The sequence below is a fragment of the Porites lutea genome, chromosome 14 (assembly GCF_958299795.1).
Source record: "Porites lutea chromosome 14, jaPorLute2.1, whole genome shotgun sequence".
Taxonomy (NCBI): domain Eukaryota; kingdom Metazoa; phylum Cnidaria; class Anthozoa; order Scleractinia; family Poritidae; genus Porites; species Porites lutea.
The window spans coordinates 21437346-21461493 of NC_133214.1; the positions used below are offsets into that span (position 1 = coordinate 21437346).

At 39.1% G+C, this 24148-nt stretch overlaps 1 protein-coding gene across 1 annotated transcript in view; it reads right to left on the minus strand.

The window, feature by feature from the left end:
* The window catches only part of LOC140924057 (phospholipid-transporting ATPase ABCA3-like), a 41061-nt gene extending 19349 nt beyond the window's left edge, over positions 1–21712 (minus strand). The window contains exons 1-25 of the mRNA XM_073374057.1: positions 21423–21712; positions 20523–20599; positions 20190–20290; positions 18962–19039; positions 17132–17287; positions 16668–16809; positions 15768–15870; positions 15024–15134; positions 14383–14526; positions 13796–13887; positions 12365–12478; positions 10533–10733; positions 9874–9970; positions 9648–9671; positions 8471–8614; positions 7691–7972; positions 6732–6850; positions 5825–5971; positions 5161–5250; positions 4852–5036; positions 4173–4278; positions 3699–3787; positions 1455–1732; positions 964–1155; positions 285–376 (exon numbers count right to left, since the gene is read on the minus strand). Coding sequence (XP_073230158.1) covers positions 285–376; positions 964–1155; positions 1455–1732; positions 3699–3787; positions 4173–4278; positions 4852–5036; positions 5161–5250; positions 5825–5971; positions 6732–6850; positions 7691–7972; positions 8471–8614; positions 9648–9671; positions 9874–9970; positions 10533–10733; positions 12365–12478; positions 13796–13887; positions 14383–14526; positions 15024–15134; positions 15768–15870; positions 16668–16809; positions 17132–17287; positions 18962–19039; positions 20190–20290; positions 20523–20599; positions 21423–21479 — 3221 coding nt within the window. The 5' untranslated portion in view covers positions 21480–21712. The remainder of the gene's footprint in view (positions 1–284; positions 377–963; positions 1156–1454; positions 1733–3698; positions 3788–4172; positions 4279–4851; positions 5037–5160; positions 5251–5824; positions 5972–6731; positions 6851–7690; positions 7973–8470; positions 8615–9647; positions 9672–9873; positions 9971–10532; positions 10734–12364; positions 12479–13795; positions 13888–14382; positions 14527–15023; positions 15135–15767; positions 15871–16667; positions 16810–17131; positions 17288–18961; positions 19040–20189; positions 20291–20522; positions 20600–21422) is intronic.
* Positions 21713–24148: the final 2436 nt, after the last annotated feature.

Below are 24148 nucleotides of genomic sequence, written 5' to 3' on the forward strand. Positions count from 1 at the left end.
TAAAATTCTCCTTTGTCGCCCCTATTCATTTACTATAGGAATAGTGAGGAGAAGTTGATGAAATATCAAGCAAATACATCTTGTGTGATCATGTCCTTAATTCTCATGACCAGTCTGTTTCACAAAGCATTGCCATTACAAGGAAAAATTTGATGCTGATCACTCTTAGGGATTAAAGGGTAAAATACCAGTAAATGCGAAACGTGTTTTGATCAACCGGCTGCTATAGCGTGTTTCGAGGAGAGCGAGAAACATTGCTACTGATATTTACTTATTATTATTACCTTCCGCCCCCTTTCATACAATCAGGACAGTGATTGTAACCAAACTTTTTGTTGTTCTTGCAAGATTCAGCAGTCAATTTTCCTGATGTGAACTTCAAAGGAAAAATGGAGAAAGTTAAATCCTTCTTTAATGCAGATTTCAGCTGAGTGCCACATAATTATGGTGGTTATACATCCTATGCTTTGAGACTGAGGTAAGGGAGCAAAGTGCAATTGTAGTTTTATTTTCAGGATTTTTTGGATTACCGCAGACGTGTTAAGGTCATGTTTGTTGACAAAAACAAGAGTGTTTCCCTTTGCTTCGAAAATACTCTACGAAAAAATGTATCAGAGACCTTAGGGTGACTTCACTACGAGAGCGAGATTTAGTGCGCACGCGTGAGCCAGCAGCATTTTGGCGGGAAAATGTGATAGCCAGCGTCATTCTACTACGGGTTTTAGCGAGAATGTCGTAGTGGCGAAAACTTGTTATCAAATGTTAGAAGTTTAATCATTTTGCGGTCAAGGCAGGTTTTAACCTCCATCAATAATAACAACCGTGCTTCTCCTGTGAAAAAAGTATGATTTTTTTGAACGACCTCTTCCTCGAAACTAAAGGTTTCTATAGTTTTGCGAACCATTCGAAACACGTTGGCCTTGTCATCAAGTAGTTGCAAACAGAGGATTGGCAGCAACTTACAGCTTTCTTGCACTTGGCATTCAGGACCAGAAATTCGTAATTACAGCATACGTCCTGTTCATCGTCCTTATACAGAAACTTTTCCCCCTTCACCAATATATTGTTTCCTTGGTTGCCAGTCTTTATTTTTTGAAGATCTGATTTAATGTCTTTCAAGGTTACTTTTACGTCCTTTAAGTGTTTATAAGCCACCTGAAAATAAACATTTTAACGGAGTTATGTTAGCCTCTATTATTCAACAGGGCCCAGTTGTTCGAAAGCTAATTAGCGCTAATCTAGGATTAAATTTTAATCTGGGTTTCTTTTCCTTTTTTTCAAAAGCATTTTCCCAGACAATTTTCTCTATTCTTTTTAGAGCATCCAATCATCAAATTGTACGCAAAAAGAATAAAACTGAATTTGCTTTTTAAGCTTTGATATCTGAATTCAAATTTCGCACTAACCCCGGGTTATCTTAACCCTGCTTTGAACAAGTCATGCACGCAACTCACGTCAAAAAGTTCGTTCTTAATGCCAGGACGGAAGTCAGCGTAGAAGCCAGTGTTGGGAGCCCCTTTAATGCTCAAATTGGATAAGTTTAGTATGCGTGGAGGTTCATTCTGCATTGGTTCCTGAAGAGTCTTTATAAGCAGTAATGCCAAGCAAACCATCAACAGAGGGAGTATCAGCTGGGTTAAAACCAGTCTCTTCTCTCGTCTAGCATTCAGGAAACGTTTTAACAGCATTGCCTTGTATTGCTGCCACTTCAGGCTTAATCCAGTGTTAAATTCTGTAAAATTACATTAATCAAGTTTAATTCTCGATCGAAAGGCGTTCCTTAGTTTTCGTTCCCTGATTAATTAACAATAGGCCCTATCAGTGCAGCTGGTCATTCACGTGGTACAAAACCGCATGCTGGAGAAAAATGCACGCAATGGGACAGATGAAACATCATTCGCCATTTTGACAGAGACCATAATGCACCTTGTTCTCCCGCACCCCCAACCCCCCACCCCACCAAAAAAAAAATTGCATAACCATTGTCTTCGATTTCTCTAGGGACGACTGTAAGACCCAGGATAAATTAGAAACAATAGTTATGTAAATTTGTTTTTTTTTGGCGGGGGGTAAACAAGGTGCATTATGGTCTATGCCAAAATGGCAAATGATGTAACCTTTCTGTTTCATCCGTCCCAGTGCATCCCATCGAATGGCGAATGGTAAATTCCTTTATTTGTCTTGTTCCAGTCGTCCCTTGTTCTCCAGCATGGTGGTTTTGTGCCACGTGAATGACTAGCCGCAAGGGCCTACGGATTCGAGTTTCTATGGCTAACTAGTAAATTCCAACTAGTGGTCTATTATCAATGCTGCGTTCTGATTGGTTGAGCTACTACTAGGCTATATGTTATAGCCCACTAGTAGCGAAAAGCGCCGGCTTGAAAACCAAAACAATGGCGGCTGAATCGCGTTTTGCTAGCTAAAGTTGTTTTGTCTCGATAATTTTGACGAACTAGTTGACTAAAACAATTATTCCTCTTGCCCTCATGGCCTCTGAGTCAACAGTCCCATTCGGGCTCGAGAAATAATTTGGGACCATAAGAAACTACGACAACGGCAACAACGTCAAAAAACAATTGGTTTTATGACCAAAACAATAGCTCTGCACGTGCATCACGCTTTTAGTACATTTTTTTGACGTCCACTGCACGACTACGACGTGAAACCTCCCAATGCGACGTTATATGGAGGACGTGGACATACTACGACAAATTTTCCTTTCTCTATTTCAACATGGATAAAGCCCTTAAGAATTCAACTCCAGGAAAAGTCGCCTACATTTGACGAATTGAGCGGGTCCAAATAGACGCGATAAAGTTTGAAAGGACGCAAATTCCTTTTCTTAGTGATGTTTTCAATGCCGTCGTCGCCGTCATTGCTTAAGGTCCCCATCGTTAAATAATCAGCTAGGCGCGTAGCGCCGAGTTGCCCCTTTGACCAGATATCTAACTGTTTTAGTTTGGTGTAAGCCAACTGGCATACGGGCATGTACCAAGGTTTGATGAAAATACACGAAACCAAGCTTTTGAACTGTATTCCCGAAAGGGTCGATTGTTCGTCTTACATAGACAACTAAATTTGTATTTCTTTCCACTTAAAATGTTAACTCCGTATTTTATGGCGGCGCATCAATTTTTAGTTTGTCTACTTTTTCGTCAGAAAATCCTACTTAATTTGTCAGAGAAGTTGCCGTTGTCTTGTTTTTGTTCAAAGCGTCGGCTCGCTTCTCACTTTCTCTCACGAAATAGATAGAGCTGGATAGGGTGTACGTTAGCCAATCAGATTGCAGAATTCATGATAGTATGCTAGTTGATTATCAACAACAGGGGCGGATCCAGGATTTTTTTTAGGAGGAGGTGCAATCGTCTCTTGCTCTACTTCAACACCAATAAACCACATAGTTTTTTTTTTGCACAATACCAGTTGTATTAGAAAACCGCAGGTCATCTCGAGGGGGGGGGGGGTGCGCACCCCCTGCACCCTCCCCCTAGATCCGCCCCTGCAACAATCAGCAAGAACCTTGCAAGAGTACGACAATTTCAGAACGCAAAAATGAAATTCGAGGAATCCATCTCAGCCATAAGCCATGCGTTTCGACGGAAATCTGGCGAAAAGACTTCAAGTGAGTTGGAAAACTTGTCCAGTGCAAGTGTAGCTTCAACTTCCGATTATGACAGACGGAAACTGTACAAACCTACCTCCGACTGAGCTTGCTTCAGCCTCAGGTATAGGAATTTGGCTTGTTCCACCAGACACTTGTTCACCACGATGTTTTTGATCGACGACTCTAAAAACGAAGAAGACATAGAATGATGTGACGTGTCTTTGTGAACGCGTATTTTGGACGATCAGAGCAAAGCTACAGAGTGGGTACGGTATGTTTAAATTGGTGATATAACTGTAAAGAACTAGCACGAAAAGGTTGAAAAGGGTTTTACGTTTTACTGTGGTGTGAAAACAACACTAATAGAACAATTTCACTCATGTGAACAGCAGCTGTTTTAGTTTTTTTTTTTTATCCAAGATATGGAGTTGAACTCCCACACGATAACACAAATATCGCCGCCACTGCTTTGTCATCGATGCAGCAAAATTGCAGACATGAGGATCTGCGAAAACGATTTACGTTTTTTTTACAAATTCTAGGCCTTTCTAAGATATAGAATACTTACTGGTCATGTAGTGTTTTCTCAGCACCTTCCCCAACTTTCATGAACACCTCCTCTAATGTTGTCACTGAGACGCCGAAGCTTGTTACGCCATATTGTTCTAGATTATCTGAAGACAAAGTCTGCCTATTAGTTCATGCGAGTACATCACTGGGCGTCATACCGACCGATTATAAGTAGTACATATACCTCAATACTGATCCAAAGCTTTAGGTAAAATATGATTGGACCATCCATAGCCTGAGACAACAGCGGACATTTAGCAACGCCACCACTGGTTTCCCCGCGAAATGACGTCTGAGAAACGAGCGTAGAAATTCCATACTGATGACGCGTCACTACCCAGATTTGGGTTGTGCTTCTGATTGGTTGAAGCAAATTTTCCACACGGCACAACCAATCAGAAGCACTACCCACAGTGACGCGTCATCATTATGGAATTTCTGCGCTCTTTTCCAGGACGTCATTTCGTGTAGAAACCGGTGAAGGCGTTGCAAAATGTCGGTTGTTTTCTAAGGCTCGACCATCCAACGTTCCAACAAATTGAAAAACCTTACGTGAACGCAGCCAATATTCGCTTTTAAATTCAATGACGCAGCAGGGAGGTATTTTAAACATACAAGACAGCTAAAAGAGTGCGTCTTAAATTATAACATCTCTGACTAGGTGAAAAACTACTCACTTTCAAACTTCGAGAAAAGCGCCTCAAAATTCTGTGAGCTTTCACCGGGCAGAACAAACTGGATTTCTGTACCGACCGCACTGATAATTTCCGCTTTTGGCACGTGGCTTTTCACCAGGTTGGAGATGACATCTTGATCACAGCTTTCTCTTTTGACCAAAGTCAAGTGATACCCCACGCCATATCTAGAAATAAAAAAAAAACAGTAAAAGCTAGTTATAACAGAAATGCACTCAATTAAATGAAGATACAACACTGGTGATAATATTTTACCGTTACATTACAGTAATTAAAAATGATGCATCTAACCGGCTTTTGAGAAACAAAGAACTTCCACAACAACGTAACTGTCCATCAGCCATAATAGCGATTCGATCTCCAAGCAAGTCTGCTTCATCCCTGCAAAAAAAATAATAATAAAATAAATCGGTAGATCGCAATTGATCTTTTAGCCCATCTGCATTGTTATGGAAACATACTCAACTTTCACAGCAAGAAGACCGTCAGATGGTTTATTCATGTCCGATTTTTTGTATGAATTCAATAACTGTTCCGCTTCCAGCTTCAAAAACTCATTAATAATTCATAAAGAAAACACAAAACAAAATTAATATTTAATGAGTGTTTATACGTGATAAAGACATGGCTAACTGTTACGTCCAGTTTTTTAGACCAAAGTAACCCTAAATCTAACTATTAGCGTAAGAATGAGTTAATCTGTATCAGAGATTTTGAAGCCGTTCCAAAAACTCCCAATCGTGTTTTATGAGGAGGCGAATCCTTGAGTTTTTCAACCTGATGATAAACTTCTGCTCGTTTTTTGAAAAGTACATCCAAAATCACTCACAGTGATGTTGGCAATAAGGACCTTAAGACCGGAATTTCAAGGTCCGAACTAAATAATGTTCTTAAGATCACTGTGTTTTTGGCAACGCACCTTACATCCACCGATGTATACGAGGGCAACACTTACATGAAGTGAGTGGTCAAAATGATGGTTCGTCCTGCTTTGTGTTTCAGCAGCAAATCCCAGGTGCCTCGTCGGGCATAGGGGTCCATTCCCGAGGTGGGCTCATCCAAGAAAACAGTTTCAGATCCTCCAATTAGGGCAATAGCGCAACTGTGAATAATAATATCAAACAAAGTACAATCTATGGGGAACTCGCGGACACATTGCTTAGAAAATAAGGAAGTCATGACGGATGTGATAAAAGAACACGAAAATATGTAGTTTCCATAAGAGGCAGTGGCAAGTTTTAAAGATTAAAAGGGTGAAAGGTTTGTTTATGGTGGATAGGGCACTTGGCTTATCTATCTACAATCAGTGACAAAGGTAGTTGACACACTTGTCTAAAACGCGCCCTTTTGTCAACAATTTTAAATGTTATACTACTACATGAGAAATTTCTGCAATTTGATTGGCTTAGAGCAGTGGTAACATGTATACAACATTTATACGGGGGTGGGAGGATTTACGGCCTTTAAACAGAATTGAATTATAAATGTAATTCAATTCTGTTTAAAGGCCGTAAATCCTCCTACCCCCGTATAAATGTTGTTTTTTGTGGGCGGGTTGGGGGTACACAGGGGGAGCCGAGGGGATATATATGTCCACTACGCAAAAACGGGCAATTTTATGAGATTGTCTCAACACTTTAGTTCCTCATTGTAGTATACAGGCACTGCGTGTAAGTGTGGCCGAGATTTTGAACTCAGGACAACCGAGAACAAATCCAGCAAGTGGCCAGCGCGGGACACGGACCCGGGACCGCCGAATTGCGAGTCCGACGCGCTGTCCACTCGGCCACCCTGCTAAATGAAAAACTGTTTTGTAAAGACGTAATTACTATAAGCAACATTTTAAGACTTTGTTATTATACCTTAGCTTTCTTTTCATTCCTCCAGACAGTTTGGATGACACAGTATTGCTCTTATCCACCAGCTGAATGTCATTAATCATTTCGTTTACTTCACTGTCAGCTTCAACACCAAACTTTCCCTACAAATAAGCCAACTAGTACTCAGGAGGGATAAATTCTTACAAAATAATTTCAGTAATACGGCAAACACGAGAAATAGTGTTTTATCACTTACCTTATACTACTACATGAGAAATTTCTACAATTTGATTGGCTTAGAACAGTGGTATTTCAGCTTAATTTGAAATACCTACATGTGAAAATTACAAACCTTTTGTGGGTAGTAGTATAAACAAATAATAGCATGATTTGTATGTGATATTTGGCATAAATACCACTCGCGATATTTCAAAATTGTCTCAAATTTCACTCGCCTAACGGCTCGTGAAATTACGTATAACAATTTCGAAATATCACTCGTGGTATTTATGCCAAATATCACTACAAATCATGCTATTACCTATACAAATACCGAATATAGGGGTCTACAATGGTTTTCAAGTGATATTTGCAAAACTGGCAACTTTCCCATTCCACCCTAATCAATGTTGCATTTGGAGCAAGATGGGTGCACAACATTACCGAGGGAGGGGGGGGGGGGGGGGTAGGGAGGGGAATATAGGGGATAAAGAGATCAGCCCAAAGCCGATCCAATAATTTTTATTAGAAGTAGTGTTTTATGAAAAATTACTTGGAAGGGCATTTGCAGCTGGACGAAACTAACTTTGATGTGTTAGAAATTGTGGCGAAATACTGTTTCGGGTGGTTTATGAAAGTTCTCAAATAACTTTCTGATAATAAATTAAGGCCAAAAAATCCGCCGAATTTTCCCAACTTGCGAATTCGCCGAGACTCACGATCGCTTCCCTTTGTTTTAAACGTATAACGAAAAAAAACTTCAGTGAAAGCTACTTTCATACCTTTAAGCTTATAAAGAAATCCAGATGCTCTTTGACGGTCAGCCTGTCAAACAATACATTATGTTGAGGACACAAACCAAGGCTTTCTCGAATAGCATCCATGTTTGAAGTGATACTCATGCCATTAACATCAGCCGAGCCGGTGGTAGGCGGAAACAGTCCCGTTAACATTGATATCGTTGTGGTTTTTCCTGCACCGTTGTGTCCTAAAAGTGCGGTTATTTGACCTTTGAAAATATTCAGCGACAGATCATCTACAGCCACCTTAGAACCTGAAGATCCCTTTGGAACAAAAATATCGAAAAATGTTAGGTTTAAAAGAAAAATCAAATCATTTTTCTCTTAAAATGGGTTACAAATTTAACTTGGAAATTCATCATTATATATGTACATGACTAGACTACGAGCTGTCTCTCTTTTTGAAACAGGCGAGAGACTAAAATGACCACACACGTGTACTCCCCTCACTAAATTTGAAGACAAAAGAGAGACTGCTCGCAGTCTAGTACATAACAAGCCTTGAGTCACAACAAACACAACTTTTTCATTCTTCATTCGAAAATAGGGGAAAGTGTGTTAAGTATCACTCCATACAAGGGAATCTAAGATATCCTTGGATTCCGGATTCTTGGATATCGGATTCCAATCGTTGTAGGGATTCCGGATTCCTTGAGCTGTATTCCGGATTCCGAAGCCTAAGATTCCAGATTTTCCCCTATTCCGGAATCCGGATTCCCTAACAGGGGGCAGTAGGTATAAGAACATTATGCATGCATGTACCTCGAAAACTTTCCGAAGCCTTTTAATGGCAACACCAACTGGTAAGTCCGGTTCATCTTCAACATCTGCCTTACCATCCTCATCGTCAACAGGAGATTTAGCACCACTATTTAAGATCACATTCATTTCCTCCTGTACAGTAACCTTAAGCAGATTTAAAAGTTAAAGAGGCATAAACTCGATGTATTGTAGTCTAGAAGTAGAGGTTAATGCCCCGTGAGGATCATAACACGTTTCTGGGAAACTGCTCACCTACCCCTCCCCTAAATCAACATTTTGCCCTACGTGAAAAGCAAGTGCGAAAAGTGTTGGTGTTGGCTTAGGGGAGGAGTGGGTGGGCATTTCTCCAGAAACGTATAATGATCTGAAAAAACTTGTCCCGGGTAGTCACTCAAATATCCGAGCTACCCTGGGCGAGCCAACGTTTCCTATATTTCCTTGGGAAACTTGGCGAACCGTACCGTATACATGAGAAACAAAAGTTGGCTCAGCAAGCAGGGTTCACACGCTTTCTCGGGTCACCCTTATTTGACGGCAGTGTCACCATCGCAACTGGGCCAACTTTTCTCCACATAAACATTCTGGCTCGTCAAGCCGGGTCAACTCGGTCAAGGCGGGAGCGCCGTTGTCAGATCTTGGCTCGGATAAATGGGTGAACTTTCTTTCTCCAGTAACCGCTTGCTAAAGTTAACTAGGATGGGATGGTGTTCCTCTTCCCCAGGACAATTTGTCTCCATATAAATGGGGCGTGAGTCTGGATATAATTATCTGGGTGAGTGAAGTTAATAAGGCTGTTGGTAGACTAAAAAACAGTCGGGTTTTTTCTTAAAGTCGGTTTTGCAAGTTGCGAAGTGCTGGAGTGATAGTTTCGCGCGAAGCGCGTGGTCCCCACACTTGTGTGGCGAGAGAAGAAATACGGATCTCTCTTTCGCGCCTCTCCCTAGTCTCACTCGCCGCTTTTACCCTGACTCCAGGCCTTTCCTTTGACGTACCACGCGCACGCTTTTAAAAAAGGCGAAAATATGGACTGTTTTGTAGTCTAGGCTGTTGATGGTGCTGATTGACGTTTCCACAGACATTGTAGTAGTCATCAACAGCCACTTGACCTGTTTCGTAACCGCGCCTGGCAGAGGGGCAGAAAGTATGTACATGAAATTCATTTCTTATTTGGACATACCTCATCGTCGCACGGCAACTTCAACTAAAACAAACAAACAAAGAATATTCTTAGCACTAGCACAGAAATTTATTTCTCCAACATTCAAGTCCTATACTTTAAGCCTCCGTAAATAAGCACAGTAATACTTGACGGATTCATTTGTTAAGGTGCTCTTAGCATAATTATTTTCATCATTAATCCTTCCTACTAAGGAACTTTATAATTGCCAATTTATGAGGTTTACCTTCGGGCTGTTAACACCACACCAATACGACGGCAAACATGGGAAGTAAAATGGTTTAGGAATTCCATACTCCCCAGGAAATATCGCCTCAACATACCTAGTGAAAAAAGGTGATGTCGATGTGAGTGAATTTCCTTCCCTTTTGTGTTCTAGCCATTTAGACCGTACACTCACTGACTACCGCAAACTGCCGCTTATAAACTCCTTACTCATAAGTCCACTTCCCCCACCCCCACCCCCTCCATTTATGGGCCTAACTGTGAATAATAGAGTACATCTGATTAGAAGCCCCCTTCTAGCTTGTATTGAAATGAAGTTTGAATTTTTTTATGAAGTTTAGAAGCTTAATTAAAAACCAATAAATGCAGAACGAATTTTACTCAGCACTGCTATAACTTGTTTCTTTATTTCGGTTATAAGCGTCCCCGTCGCCCCCACCCCCCCCCCCCCCCCAGTTTGATCTCTATGTGGTTCGTTGTATGTACTACACTACTAAGCTTCCTCTTCCCGAATTTAAACCTCTCTACCCATGAACCACCCCCCCCCCCCCCCCCCCCCACTAAAAACCCTTACGAAGATGTATAAAGTCCAGGGCTTATCAAACGGAAGTTTACGTCGGTAATCATTTGTGTCTTGCTTCACATTTACGCCCCACTCACCAAGTGATAGTGCCAAAAATTGCACACTCGGCTAACAGCATGCAAAACACCCAAACCATATTGAAATTCTCATCAGGTGAAGGGTATTCGGAAACCTGTTTCCAAGAGATTCCAACTCGGATGGTCTCAAACTGCGCGAAGAGTTTGGCTGCGAGACCCAAACAGGTGTTTGGCAACAAACAAGCGCCAGCCTTCTCTGATCTGTAAAGGAAATCCAAATATACATAGATTGAAGTTTACCAGTTGATATGTATGCACGCCCATCGGCAGAGTGGTCAATAGAAGGACTAGAGCGTTCTAATCTAGGTGATGAAAATATCAACGTAAGATCCGACTTGGCAATTCATTACTAGGCTGATTTAGCAACAGAACGGGAACGTCATTTGACGTCGGGAAAGCGCGCGGAAAGGACTAAACTCGACTTGCGGTGCCCAATTTGCCGCTCTGCCATTGGCCAAGCCAGTTGTTTGATTTGCGCGCGCAGTCGTCAACTGACCTTCTCGTTCTGTTGCTAAATCAGCCTACTAGTTAGTTTGTACTGCACGGCATCTGCGGCACTCCTCAGATAAAATTGCCCACGAAAAGTTCGTTACAACGTACGCTAATACTACATACGCGCGCGCAGAATTTGAATCATTAACTATTGGGTGACAATGGAAGATGTAAAGCTGCTAAGAAGAAATTTGCGCGCATGTCTGCAGGAAGCTACCAGCTCATTTCGCTTGTTCAAGCTCGCCAGATCGGGTCTGCAGATTAATGTTTATGTAGCCTGCGAATCCCGGGGGGGGGTACTTTTTGTGGGGGGTAAATTTTTGCTGGGTATGTGCCGCTGGCCTCCCAGAACCCCTACCCCGTTATAGTCTATTCTGTGACCAATTATAGACCCCATCTTAGTCACTTTTGGGCAAAAAATTATGCAATTTTCGCGATCCCAATTTAGTCACTTACTGTTTTCATGAATTGACCTATTTGTTAAACTGGATGCAGAAAATTCTGGTAAGTTTGCTAACAGTAAAATATGAAGAACTGTCTTACCCCAAAAAATCCGAAAATGTGCGACCCCATTCTAACTCTATTGAAAATGCGACCCCATTATCGTCAATCCAGTCGTGAAAATGCGACCCCATCCAGCAGCACATCCCCATTAGCCTGTTATAAGGAAGTACCTCCCCCCGGTTGTGAATATAGCCATCTCTCCACGCTCCACGCCGCAAGGGACAATTCACAGTAGAGACACAACACTTAAACACATCTTTATCGTGGTGCAAAAAATAAAATGTCCCCAGCAGCGAGGGAGAGACGTCTGAAACAGTAGCGTCATACAGGGAGACTGGAGTTCTTTCTAGGAAGTAGCCTAAAGAGCGTAGGCTCAAAATGGCGAGACATTCGACATCGAGAAAGGGTCACGATTTTACCAATGTTGAAAGAAACATTTGCGTCGTCTTTCTTGCTGTATTTTGGTTGTTTCTATAACCTGGACTTGAAACTGATAAGCTAATAAGCCGTCTATCTTGCTGTTTTTTTCTGTGTTTTTAGCCATTATTTCGCCTAGTACCAGCTGTAGTTTTTAATCTTGAAACGAGTGAAGTGTCCGCCATTTTAGTTTTTACAACGAAAACAACTCAACCTCGTCCTCAGGTCTTCTCGGTTAACGGTGCATTAACCTGTAGAAGGCTTCATTTTTGACGTCATTTCCTCGTTAAACACAAAATTCTTCCAAATTTGGTCATCAGTAACTGGTTAAGGTGAATTATGCGTCTGCTTTTAACCAATCAGAATTGGGGAAATATTTTGAATGAATAATACCAGTTAAGTAAACGTGTACTTGGTACCTGGTCATTGCTTTGTATTTACTGTCATTATACACTACAAAGTAGGGTACCAGTGTTGCGATCCAGATTAGCGCACCAAGAAGCATTCCAAGAACAGGACGCGAGAAAAACACACTGCAATGATAGAAACAAGTCTCAAATATCAAGACGGTTCACTAGGAGAGAACCAACAACAAACTCTAGTCATATATGGCGTCGACACCGGAATTTGAACCCAGGTCACCATACTACGAGTACGAGATTTGACTTAAAGTTTTTTCGCGTCTTCTCAAAATATAGACTCCCCGCAAAGCTTCATTTTACCGTATTTCACCAGAAAAGTTAGCACTGTTATCTTTCAGTGAAGGGGGTCACACGCCTTCCCGATCGCAAAATGATAAAATTTCTAACATTTGATATCTTGTTTTCGCCAGAACGACATTCGCGCTAAAACTAGGGAACTTGAGAGCAACGACGACGGCTTTGTCGACGACGTCCGGAAGTGAGTTACAGTGTACTGCGCAAGCGCGACCAGTAAATTTCGTCGTCGTGTTAAGTCGTCGTGGTAGTCGTCGTGGTGTCGTCGACGACGCCAAACAAAGTACACTAGCTTAGGCAGGTAGAAATCCACTGTTTTAAGCGATTTTTGAAGTCCTTTGTTTTTTCTTATCCTAGTAAATCCAGGTATCGTTCCTTTTTTCTCCTAACAAGCGATGTTGATTGAAAATTCGACTAAAAGTGTACTATAATGAATTGTTTTTACTTCGAAGAATGACAACAGCTGTGGAGGGCCGAGCGAGCGAACTCGTAAGTGAGAAATTTATTTCTATTTAGGTAAGGCAAATCATATATCTTTAATATAGAGGAAATAAACTTTATATGAAAAACAGCTATCACATCACAATGACTCTTTTTGCAAGTCTAAACTCTAACAGACACTCGGACTCGGTCATCTCATTCAGGTCGAAAGTTAAATAATCTTTGTGCGGAAAGCAGGTGTTTTTCCACACGAAAAGGTCAGACAACACAAAAAATTCTCCATCGTCAATGAAATTAGACGTACGGCTTAAAAAATTAGATCTTGCATTGTTTTAAAAGACACCATTGCGAAAAATTTTGTTGCGAACTAACATCACAGTTTTACATTTGTGTTTACATTCAGTGTCGTCGTCGTCAACGTCCTCGTTCCAGTCTTTTCCCAGTCAACAGACGTCGTCGTGAACTTCGTCGTGGTTCTTAAGAAAGTTCCCTAGTGATAGTGGAATGACGACGGCTACCACATTTAGCCACGAGTTGCAGAGTTTTTGTTTTGCTAGGCTGCAAGCAAGCTCTCCGGGGCGCTCTAGCGGCGTGGATTAAGTCAATTAAGCCGTTTATTTAGAGGTGAAGGCCCATGTTGGAATAAGCACAAAACAAGTTGCAATAGAAAATTAAGGAAAAATAATTCTTTACCTGACACAGAAGCAAAATAAGATGCTGGCAAAGATGTAAAGGAGAAAGAGAACGAATAACACAGTCACGTCTGAATATTTAAACACCAGGACCTACAGAAAGAATCAAAACAAAACTAAAGTTAGGAAAGCTTTCAAAAGTACGTAAAATACTGGTCGATCCTTCACAAGGCAAATTATCTCCGATCTGCAGGTTGCAGTGGCTAAATTTGTTTTGCCCCAATATCCACATACAAATTCTCTACACTGATCTCCATACATTTCCTTTAAAAATAAGTTGAGAGAATTTAATAAAAGATCAAAGCTCATTTGTTAGGTGAAAACTGATGTTGATCACTTCTAAGACTTAAAAATTTAATTAAACACGAAGGAAACCTGTACTATCAAGAAGTAAAACAAATTCTCTACACTGATCTCCATAAATTTCCTTTAAGAATAAGTTGAGAGTATTTAATAAAAGATCAAAGCTCATTTGTTAGGAGAAAACTGCACTAGTTATCAAAAATAGATATTACAAGACAAGAAATAAAACATAGTTACAAAAACAACGTTAACTGTACTGAGAGATGCAGGAGATACAATATTTACCTTGAGTACAATGACAAATATAACAACAGAGATGAGAAGGAACAACAAGTTTTTAGTGAACCATGCACTCCAGTGAACCCAGTTTGGCAGTCCCATCATCTTCATTGATTCCTTTAAACGGCTCTGTTTCTCAAGAACCAGCTCCTAGCAAAATTAATCCATACAATAGTAAAATTAATGTAAGTCATACATATAACAGAAAGTTTAGTCAAAACCTGTAACCAACCTCTAATTTTAAATACAACTGTAGCTAAAATTTTTCAAATGAACTAAACAGTACAGCTTTTATTAGTTTAAAAAAGGAAAAAAATTTTTACAAATTCTTTTTTTTGGCAAACCCAACTACACTTGTCAGAAAAACGTTCATCACCTGTTTCCACAGAATACAAGCCAAAATTATGTTATACTAGAAAGAGAAATCTCCACAATACACTGATACCAAATACATGTACATGTAATAGATTAGGAGACTTTGATATTAAGAAGCACGAAAATTTTTCATGAGATGTTGTAACTTTGTTTACTAAGGAATACACCTTGCCCAAGCAAACATTGTTATTCTGAGAACTAAGGGAATTAAAAATGTTTCAGCACAAAACAATTACCGGTATGACAAGAAAACGATTCCATAACTGTATTACCTTGATAATTGTCATAGCTGAATACATTAGGCCCAACATAACCAGCAGTGGCATAAACAGGGATACCATATTCATCGCAAAATTTGTTGTATAGTTTGGGTAAGGAAAAACCTGTACCAGCAGGAAAAACACAAAGTCAGTTATGGTTTGTGCAACAGGATTATATATATTTCTACGAACAAGCTATTATTTACCAAGAATAATAGCAACTCAAGATGACAAATAAATTATTTGTCATCTTGAGCTGCTATTATTCTTGGCTAGCTTCTTCTTAGAACTGTATATAATTATAATGATGATGATCGACAAAAACTATAATCATGAAAATGATGATGGTGATGATGATAGGAATGGCGATGATGGATAATAATTATCCATCATCGCCATTCCTATCATCATCACCATCATAATTATTATGACAACGACAACAATGATGATGAAGACGAAGAGGAATAAGATGGCTGCGATGATAATGATGATTATAATATTGATGATGATGGCGCTGACTGTGATGATAATGATGGTGGTAATGAAGATGGCAATGATGATTACGATGATGATGACGATGACGATGATAGTGACTATAAAGATGACGTTGACAAAGACAAACTTCCTAAAACCCCAATCCTCAAGACTGTGATAAGGTTTTTGTTGCCGTAAATTAACAAGTTACATGGTGGAATTAATAGTGAAGGCCTATAGAGTACACGTAACCGTTCATGTCTGCATAATTAACATACTAGCCTGCATTTTCACATAAAAGCGATGTGATAAGGCAGTTTGCATTTGCATGATAGCCCTATCAACTGCATACTGGAGTGCCAAAAACTTGCCGTCATATTTGCTCCTGAGGGAAGGAAAGAACAGGATAAAGTGATAAATAGGCCCTAATGCTCCCAAAGCTCAAACCATTTTGTAAGATGCTGAAAACCAGAGGGTAATTAGCATCTGATTTGGCACACGAAAATGGAACCCAACCTAAAATGCAAATAAAATGGGTTTATTTCTTCAGTTGGGGCAGAGACACTGAACAAAACCACAGCTTTGTGTCAAACAACAAAAAACTGCTCGGCTAGCATTTCAAAATCCACAACTGTATCTCTGTTTTAATTAGCTTCAAATTTTTCCATCAATGCCTACTTTTGTATTAGTGTAATGAGTTGACATTTCGCTATGCCACCGCTGGTCTCCCCACAAAATGATGTCTCAGGAACAAGCCCAGAAATATCATAATGATAACGTATCACTACCCTAATCTGGCTAACACAATACTTTTGACTTTTAACTGGGTTGTGCCACAAGGGAAATTTGCTTTGACCGATCTTCAACAGAAATGGCATGGGTAGTGACAGGTCATTAGCAGAGAATTTCTGCACTCATTCCTCTCACTCAGATGTCACTTTGCATGGAAACTAGTGATCATAAAACTGCTAGGTTTAACCTTCATATAGCATTTTTTTGACAAAATCTTCAATGGTTTAATGGGTATATTCGATCCTATAAGCAGCACAGCACTTGTATCATTGATAATGTGTGCAGATACAGTGACAAAATTTAATAAATTATGAATGGGTGACAAATCCAGCAAGTTTTCATATAACTACAGTTACATCAATACATAATTGAGAGCTTATCATTACTTACTGTGCAGAGGCCGGGCTATCGGGAATATACTGTGGATAAGTCGAGTCTGTGTTCCATGGCTGATATACCTCAGACCTCAAGCGAATGGCATACTTGACTTTCTTTGGAAGACTGTCCTCATCATCAATTAAAAACTCAATGGCTGAAATAAAAAAGGCAGATAAATGTCTAATACCCTTGCCACACAATTCTGAGTTTGCTAATGTAAAATACGGCTGACAGAGAGTTTCCTCCGTGAATCCATAGGACAATCACAATTGCCAGAATTATAAGCTCTGTAACTTTGCAGCACTCTGTCATTCCGGTCAACACTGCCTTTCTATTTTTTTTTTTATTCTGTGTGTTTGCTTTTCTTTTTGCTTTGTTTTTGTAAAATTGTTTCTTATTATTTTTGTTTTCTAGGTTTTTTTTCTATTATCCTATGTTTGATATTCCTTTACAATAGGCATTTTGCATTTGCTTACCCCCATAATAGTTGTCCCCAAAAGAGTAGTCTTGTGTATTCTCAGATACTTCAGCAGCCATACTAGCCCCAGATGACCATGGCTTGCCAGTGGTGTTACTGGTACTTACAGCTTTCAAACCCGTAATGTTTTCAACCCTTGCCATCAACTTTGAGACTAAAAAGAATTAAAGTAAGTATGAATGACTTATTGCGTCAAAATATTACATGTAAAACTATTTAAAAAAATAAGTAAGTTTATTTCTTAATCTTAATACATTTTTCACTTTTGTATACAATTCTCCAATCTCACATTGATCAAAAAAACCTTGTTTATCCCCCTAAAATTTGCATAAGCATTACTTTCCAATCATCATGTTATTTGATTATCACCATAATCCAAAGTAGCATTCTTAAATTAATATGCATGCAGAGTTGTTATTAGTGTCCTTAGTATCATTCCTAGTTTAAATAATATTATAATTATTGAAAATGAAGAAATGATTGTCGCAGTGAACGCAATTTATGCAATTGCCTAAAGAAGCCTGAAAAAAAAAATTCTTCAAAGGGGTTTGAACCCGTGGTCGACCTCGCGATACCAGTGCGATGCTCTACCAACTGAGCTATGAAGCCACTGACGTTGGGAGCAGGCCAATTGTGGGTTCATATGTTCCCGTGAAAGAAATGAGTGTTAATGATATATGAAATAAATCATATATGAACTGCGGAAATGAAATGAAACTGAAGAAATGATTGTCGCTGTGAATGCAATTTATGCAATTGTGTAAAGAAGCCCGAAAAAAAATTTATTATGATTTATTTCATATGATTTAATTTCATATGATTTTAATTTATATAATTTATTTTATATGATTTATTTCATATATCATTCTTTCACGGGGACATATGAACCCACAGTTGACCTGCTCCCAACGTCAGTGGCTTCATAGCTCAGTTGGTAGAGCATCGCACCGGTATCGCGAGGTCATGGGTTCAAACCCTGTTGAAGTCTTGAATTTTTTTTTTCAGGCTTCTTTACGCAATCATTTCTTCATTTTTATTTCATTTCCGCAGTTCATATATGATTTATTTCATACATCATTAACATTATAATTATTATTGTTATTATTATTATTATTATTATTATTATTATTATTATTATTATTATTATTATTAATACAATCGAAGCTCTCCTTGTGAACACTCACCGGTCTCTCGTAAGCGACCAGCTCTGGTTAAAACAAGCTTTGTGAAACCACATTACTGCATGAAGTAAAAACTGATGAAAAATCTCAATCCGTGGAAAAGCAAGAGGTTTCAAATTACATCTGACATTAGTTTTGTGAGTTTGTAGCTTCTTCAATCTTGAAACAAACACAAACGGTACTCTGGGTTTCTTTTACCATTTATTCAGTGTTATGTATGCCTCCCTATTTTTGCTGTACATTGTGTGGTAACTTTTGCAAGTCTTGCAAAAACATTCCAGTTTTTCAAAATTATTTGTGGCTGCTATTCAAGATGATTTCAATCTCTTTTTTTGCCCGATTGAGCAACTACGATCCTAAACTTAGTTGCACAGATGAAATTTTTAGTTGTTGCCCTGGGTAAGTGGCCAGCCGTTAATATTGAGCCCTGCTCACAGAATTATTAATGAGCTTCTGAAGCTCTCGTAAGTGTCCACCCTATTATATTTACCATGCGGTCACTTACGACAGCTCATTCTCGTAGGCGACCAGCTCTAATTACCACCACTTTTTTGAATTTCTGAGGAGGTTGATTACTTATAGGAGCTTGAACTGTGTTATTATTATTATTATTATTATTATTATTATCATTATCTAACAACTGATACCTATTTCAGTTTGTGGGAAGAAAGCCAATTTTTCACCACCATAGTACATATCGATCCGTGTTGACGGCGGATATACAGCTAAAAGAAAGTAAAACACACTGTTGAGGCATAGGTTGTATTGCTTTTGACCAATCTAAATCTGGATTTTGCAATCTGAATTTGATTTTTCATAATATTTCCATTAAGGACTAGACCAATCTAAGATTGCAATCTATGAACAATCCACCTCCGCACTTGGATTGTTCAGATTGGTATCTCAATCTTAGTTTCAGATTTTTGTTCCATTTAACAAAACTGCTTTTCAGTTGCAAGAATGTGCTCATTCATTGATAAACACAGCAGGTCAAGGTTAGTTCAGGCAAAAGTTATTTACACTCCTTCGTTGTTCTATGCCGTTAAAGGATTGTAATAAATGAAACTCAAGTTCCACTGTAATTATAAATCTGTAAGAAAGCAAAAATGCTTGGATTTTCTCACTGCAAAACTAGTGTCCAATGTGTGTGTGTGTTTAGAGCACGCTTCTCAGCACTTGAGCATTCGTAATTGTCTTCTGAATTTTCTTGAATCAAATTCCAGATAATTTTAAGTTGACGAGTCCCTGTATATGAACCACTACTAGTTAAAGAGCTACTTTTCTTTCCATTTCTCGACAAGAAGGCATTTAAGTTAGCAGGGAGAAATATATAATGATGTGTTGAAATTGAGAAGAAGATCAGAGCAGCTGGCAGCTACTGTGTGCATCAATGTTATTTCTGATTTTTGTTCCAGCTAGCATGAAAATCCAAACTAGCTGGATTGTCTAAATCTGAAAAAAATTTGGCTAAAAGGAATGCAACCATAAGTTTCACATGCAATTAGGGAATGCTTTATGGTAAATACTGATTCCACATGAAAACAACTTACTAGTATTCAAGTTATTAGAGCCAAGGATGGGTTGAACAACCCCAATGGTTATACTCATAGTGAGGCTATTAAGTTTTCATACACCAACAATTAAAAGCTACAATCAGGGACAAAAGTAGTTGACAATCTAGCTTTAATTGTCTTAAACATATCAATATCATTCATTTATTATTTCATTCTATTTAAACGCTGTAAATCCCCCCACCCCCGAATCAATATTTTTTGAAGTAAAAGAAAGGCTTCAGGGTCTAAAATAAAACATTGATTTTGTGGTTACAGGGTAGGGGTAAACAGGCGGAGGGGCCATTTACCACAGTGTCTCAACACTTTTGTCCCTCATTGTAGCTCCAAAATATTACTGAATTTTTTAGCTTTGTTAAGAAATGACACTTACAAAAACATCTGTCTTGTGCTGAATCTGCTGTCCTAATAGAGCAAAAAAATGTTGAAATGTTCAAGTGGTAAATTTTTGTAGAAAGGTGTAACTGCCTGTCATAAAATTCGTGTGCCTGATCAACCGGAAACTTCTTGCAGTTCTTGTTCCCACAGTTGAAAAATGACAGTAATCTACAAATTTACAGCAGTATATACATGTACAAAATGTACACTTTTTTTGCTGGCAAAATGTACAGTGAAATGTGAATATACATGTACTTACAGTGGAATTAGAATAAGAATGCCCATCACAACAATCGGAATGAGGATTTCAAAAACAGTCCCAATAGGTCTTCGTTTCTGTTGACATTACCAGGAATATACATATATATTACTACAGTGGTACAAGCCATTTATTAATTATTCTCAAAACCTTTATGCATTATGCATAGGCTGTTAAAAAATTATTGACACTGGTCACACTTGGAACATGAAGTGTTGAAAAATCTATATTACTGATACATTACAAGCCAGTAGGGGTTACAAGCCCAGAAATCACAACCTCCATTTTGTGACATGAAGCATAAAAAAAACCTACAGCAGAAGCACTGCTTCTCTTCCTCCGTGATTGGGATGCTACTATAGGCACAGGACCTAAGCCACTGAAGGGAGTACCCTCAGTAGTTTGTCCTAGGTTGGTGGAACAGGAAAGAATATTATGCTAATGAGCAAAAACAATAGACTTTGCATGCTTATTCACATCAGATTCATCACATGTAAAGATTGACGTTTGACTTTAAGCAAGACGTGACAGGAATATTAGCACATATGATTATTTTATCACTGACATCATAAAACTTATTTAGCATGGAATTTGTAGCAGCTACATTTGTTAAGAGAATTTAAGAAAATACAAAAAGCATAAAAGGCAGAAGAACAATTTCATTCCTAATAAATTATCAACTTATAACATCAAATTTCCTGTATAAGCGCTTGATTAATCAAGGAAGTCAAGGAACAACAAGGTTGCAGGTGGAGCTTAAATTTTCTCCTTACAAAGTTTTGTTGAATTAAATCGGTTATGAGTCCTATGGTTGCCCTTATGGAAAAGGTTACATACAGAGATTTATGAACCCAGCTCTACAATACAGCAGAATCTAGAGCGGTCAGACAGAGAACTTACTTGAAGCAAAAAATTCTTCCATATCAGCAGTCGAAATTTCCTCAAATAATTCGCCATATTCCGGGTGTTTTGACGTGAAGCCGGTTTCCAACGATAGAAGCCCGAAACTGAGGAGGCCGAATTCACATCTAGAACGATGCCTCTTCAGTCAATCTCATAAAGAAGAAAAACACGAACCGAACAGGCAAAGCACAGACGATATGGAAGAATCGTCAAATGGCGTACGTGATTTCCTACTTCCCGATTCTCTTATAAACGGGGTGGTGTTATTGACTATCAGACACTCGAAAGCACGAAGTGCCTCGAGTTGATGATGGACGTGAGAAAAAGGAGACTAGCGCTAGTATGGATAAAGGAATGACGTCTATGACATTATATAGAACGTTGAAAATGGGTCATGGTTTCAGAGATGAGCAATTTTGAAAAGCCGGAAAAGCCGAGCTTTCCTTTCATTTCAGTGGCGGAACGACAGCGATTAAAGCTTGGAATGTTGGAAGAGAAGAACACCAACTGTTCCAGAAGAATATGAAGAAAGATTACCATGTGGCGACATACATAAAAAGTGTTCCCAAAATATTTGGACCAGGGCGGATAAAGGTTGGGCGGTGAAACGAGCGCGTCCGAGCAAAAAGGTGTGATGCAGTGGACTGGCGGCGCGATCCATTCAACCAAAATTCAGACCGGTCCGACCGGGAAAAGAGGACCACCTCAAAAGGTGGACCCGTTTTTTCGAAACTTTTCCGGTTGGACCGAACCGATCCATTGAGTTTTGGACCGAAATTTCCGGAAATTTTGGTTGAATGGATCGCGCCCTGGGACTCTGCTTAGAAATGTCGCTTGTTTTCGACTTCGGTCAGGGCTTGCGATGTCATTTGTACGTTAGACACTGCCGCTGGCACTGAATTATGGCTCCTTGATTTGTTTTCTTGCACTTCTTCCTCGTTCGTTTGTGCTGGTACGCTGTCTCCGAGAGGCAAATGTTGCCATTTTTTGTGGGAGGTTTAGTTGGAGTAGACAAACATCTCTTTCAAAAGGTTTCTTTTATTCCTTTCATGACTCTACTGACTGAATTATAATTTCGTTCTGCTACTCGCCAATGTCGATGTTATTCCAAAACAAAAACAACTAAGTACTGTCTAAAACACGAAGGAAAATCTCATCCACGTCATCCATGGCAAAACTAAAAGACAGTAGATCGCGTTTCATAACTAGATGACGTGTATTTTATAAATGCGTGCAGCTCATGCAAGGTGAAATTATGCTAATTTCAATCACCATCTTCCTTCTTTCTAATTTTGAAAAAAACATCTCATACGTCTTTCTGTTTCTTCGAAACTTCAAAATTAGTTTCCCCTCAGTTTTTACTGTTTACCTTGTTTTGTTTTAGAGAGAAAAACGGAGATAAAACCTTACAACTAACCTCAATAAATTTTGTTTACACGCGGTTGCCGGATTTGCAACGCATTGCGCGAATCGCCATGGCGCGTTGCACCCGAGAAGCAAAGTTTGAAGAAGTACAACGCCACTATATCAATATATATCAATCTAATTTTTTGTTATGTAATATAAAATTTATCCCCCTTTAACATATGTAAAAATTGAGGTTAAGAAGTGTTAAGCTTTTGCAAACGAAACGGCGAAAGACGACTAGGTGATATTTAGTGGAAGGAAAAGGTATTCAACACTTTCAAATTAAACTCAAATTTTGGCATTATACGACCAACAAGTTTGACTTATAGACGTACAGACACAAACATATGAAACTGTTTATTGATATTGTTATGAAACGAATTTATCTATTTAACATTCTAGCCTGAAATTACAGAAAGAAAAGAGGATTTCCGGTTTGCAAAAAGAAAAATTTCGCCGGCCTTCAAGAGCACCGGAAGCGCGGAAAGAGCGCTCGTGCCAGTCCTACTCCGCATCACACATTAAATGAAGAGCGGAGCGCTCGTTTCACCGCCCAACCTTTATCCGCCCTGATTTGGACAGTCACAGCAGAGATAATTTGGGACCACTTTGAAATCCGAGATTTTATAGCTATGACGTTTCTATGTATATTTGTCTCTGTAATTTTTAATATTTTTGGCGGAAATTTCGCACACAGGTCTTTCTGTTTAGTTGCCTGTCGACGACAGATATGCAGATAATAAAACTTTCCTGTCCGGTATAAAGTTTATACTCTGCTACTCCATTTCACTTCCCTAAGGATCGGTGTGCATCATGTGTCTGAATCCAAAAGGCATTCAGAATTTAAACAATACTTGCTTTGCAAATAGTGTTTTGCAAGCTTTGTTATCTGAGTGAAAAGGTTTTCAAAGGGCCTTGAAGGCACTCTACATAGCAGAGACAAATGTCACGCAACGACGGCTGCGAGGGAGACTACAATAGCTATTGCCGTGTTAAACCATTAGAAAAGTTATGGGGGGGAAGGGGAATTTTCGAGCCGCAGGAATTTTTTTTCGTTATCAAATTCCTTGTATGAATCTTTTGGGGGGGCTATAGCATGAATATTTTTTAGGATTAATCAGGCGTGCATGAATTTTTTTTCATTTAATTTTCCCTTGCGCGAATATTTTTTTTGTACTTCGCTTCAATTTAGTTAGGAACGGCAGTAGCGGACGACGTTTAAAACGGGCTTAGTTGTTATAAAATTAAATCATTTGTTCAAGGAATTACGCCTCGCTAATTTTTTTTTTTTTTTAACTGTTACACACTAGACTTTT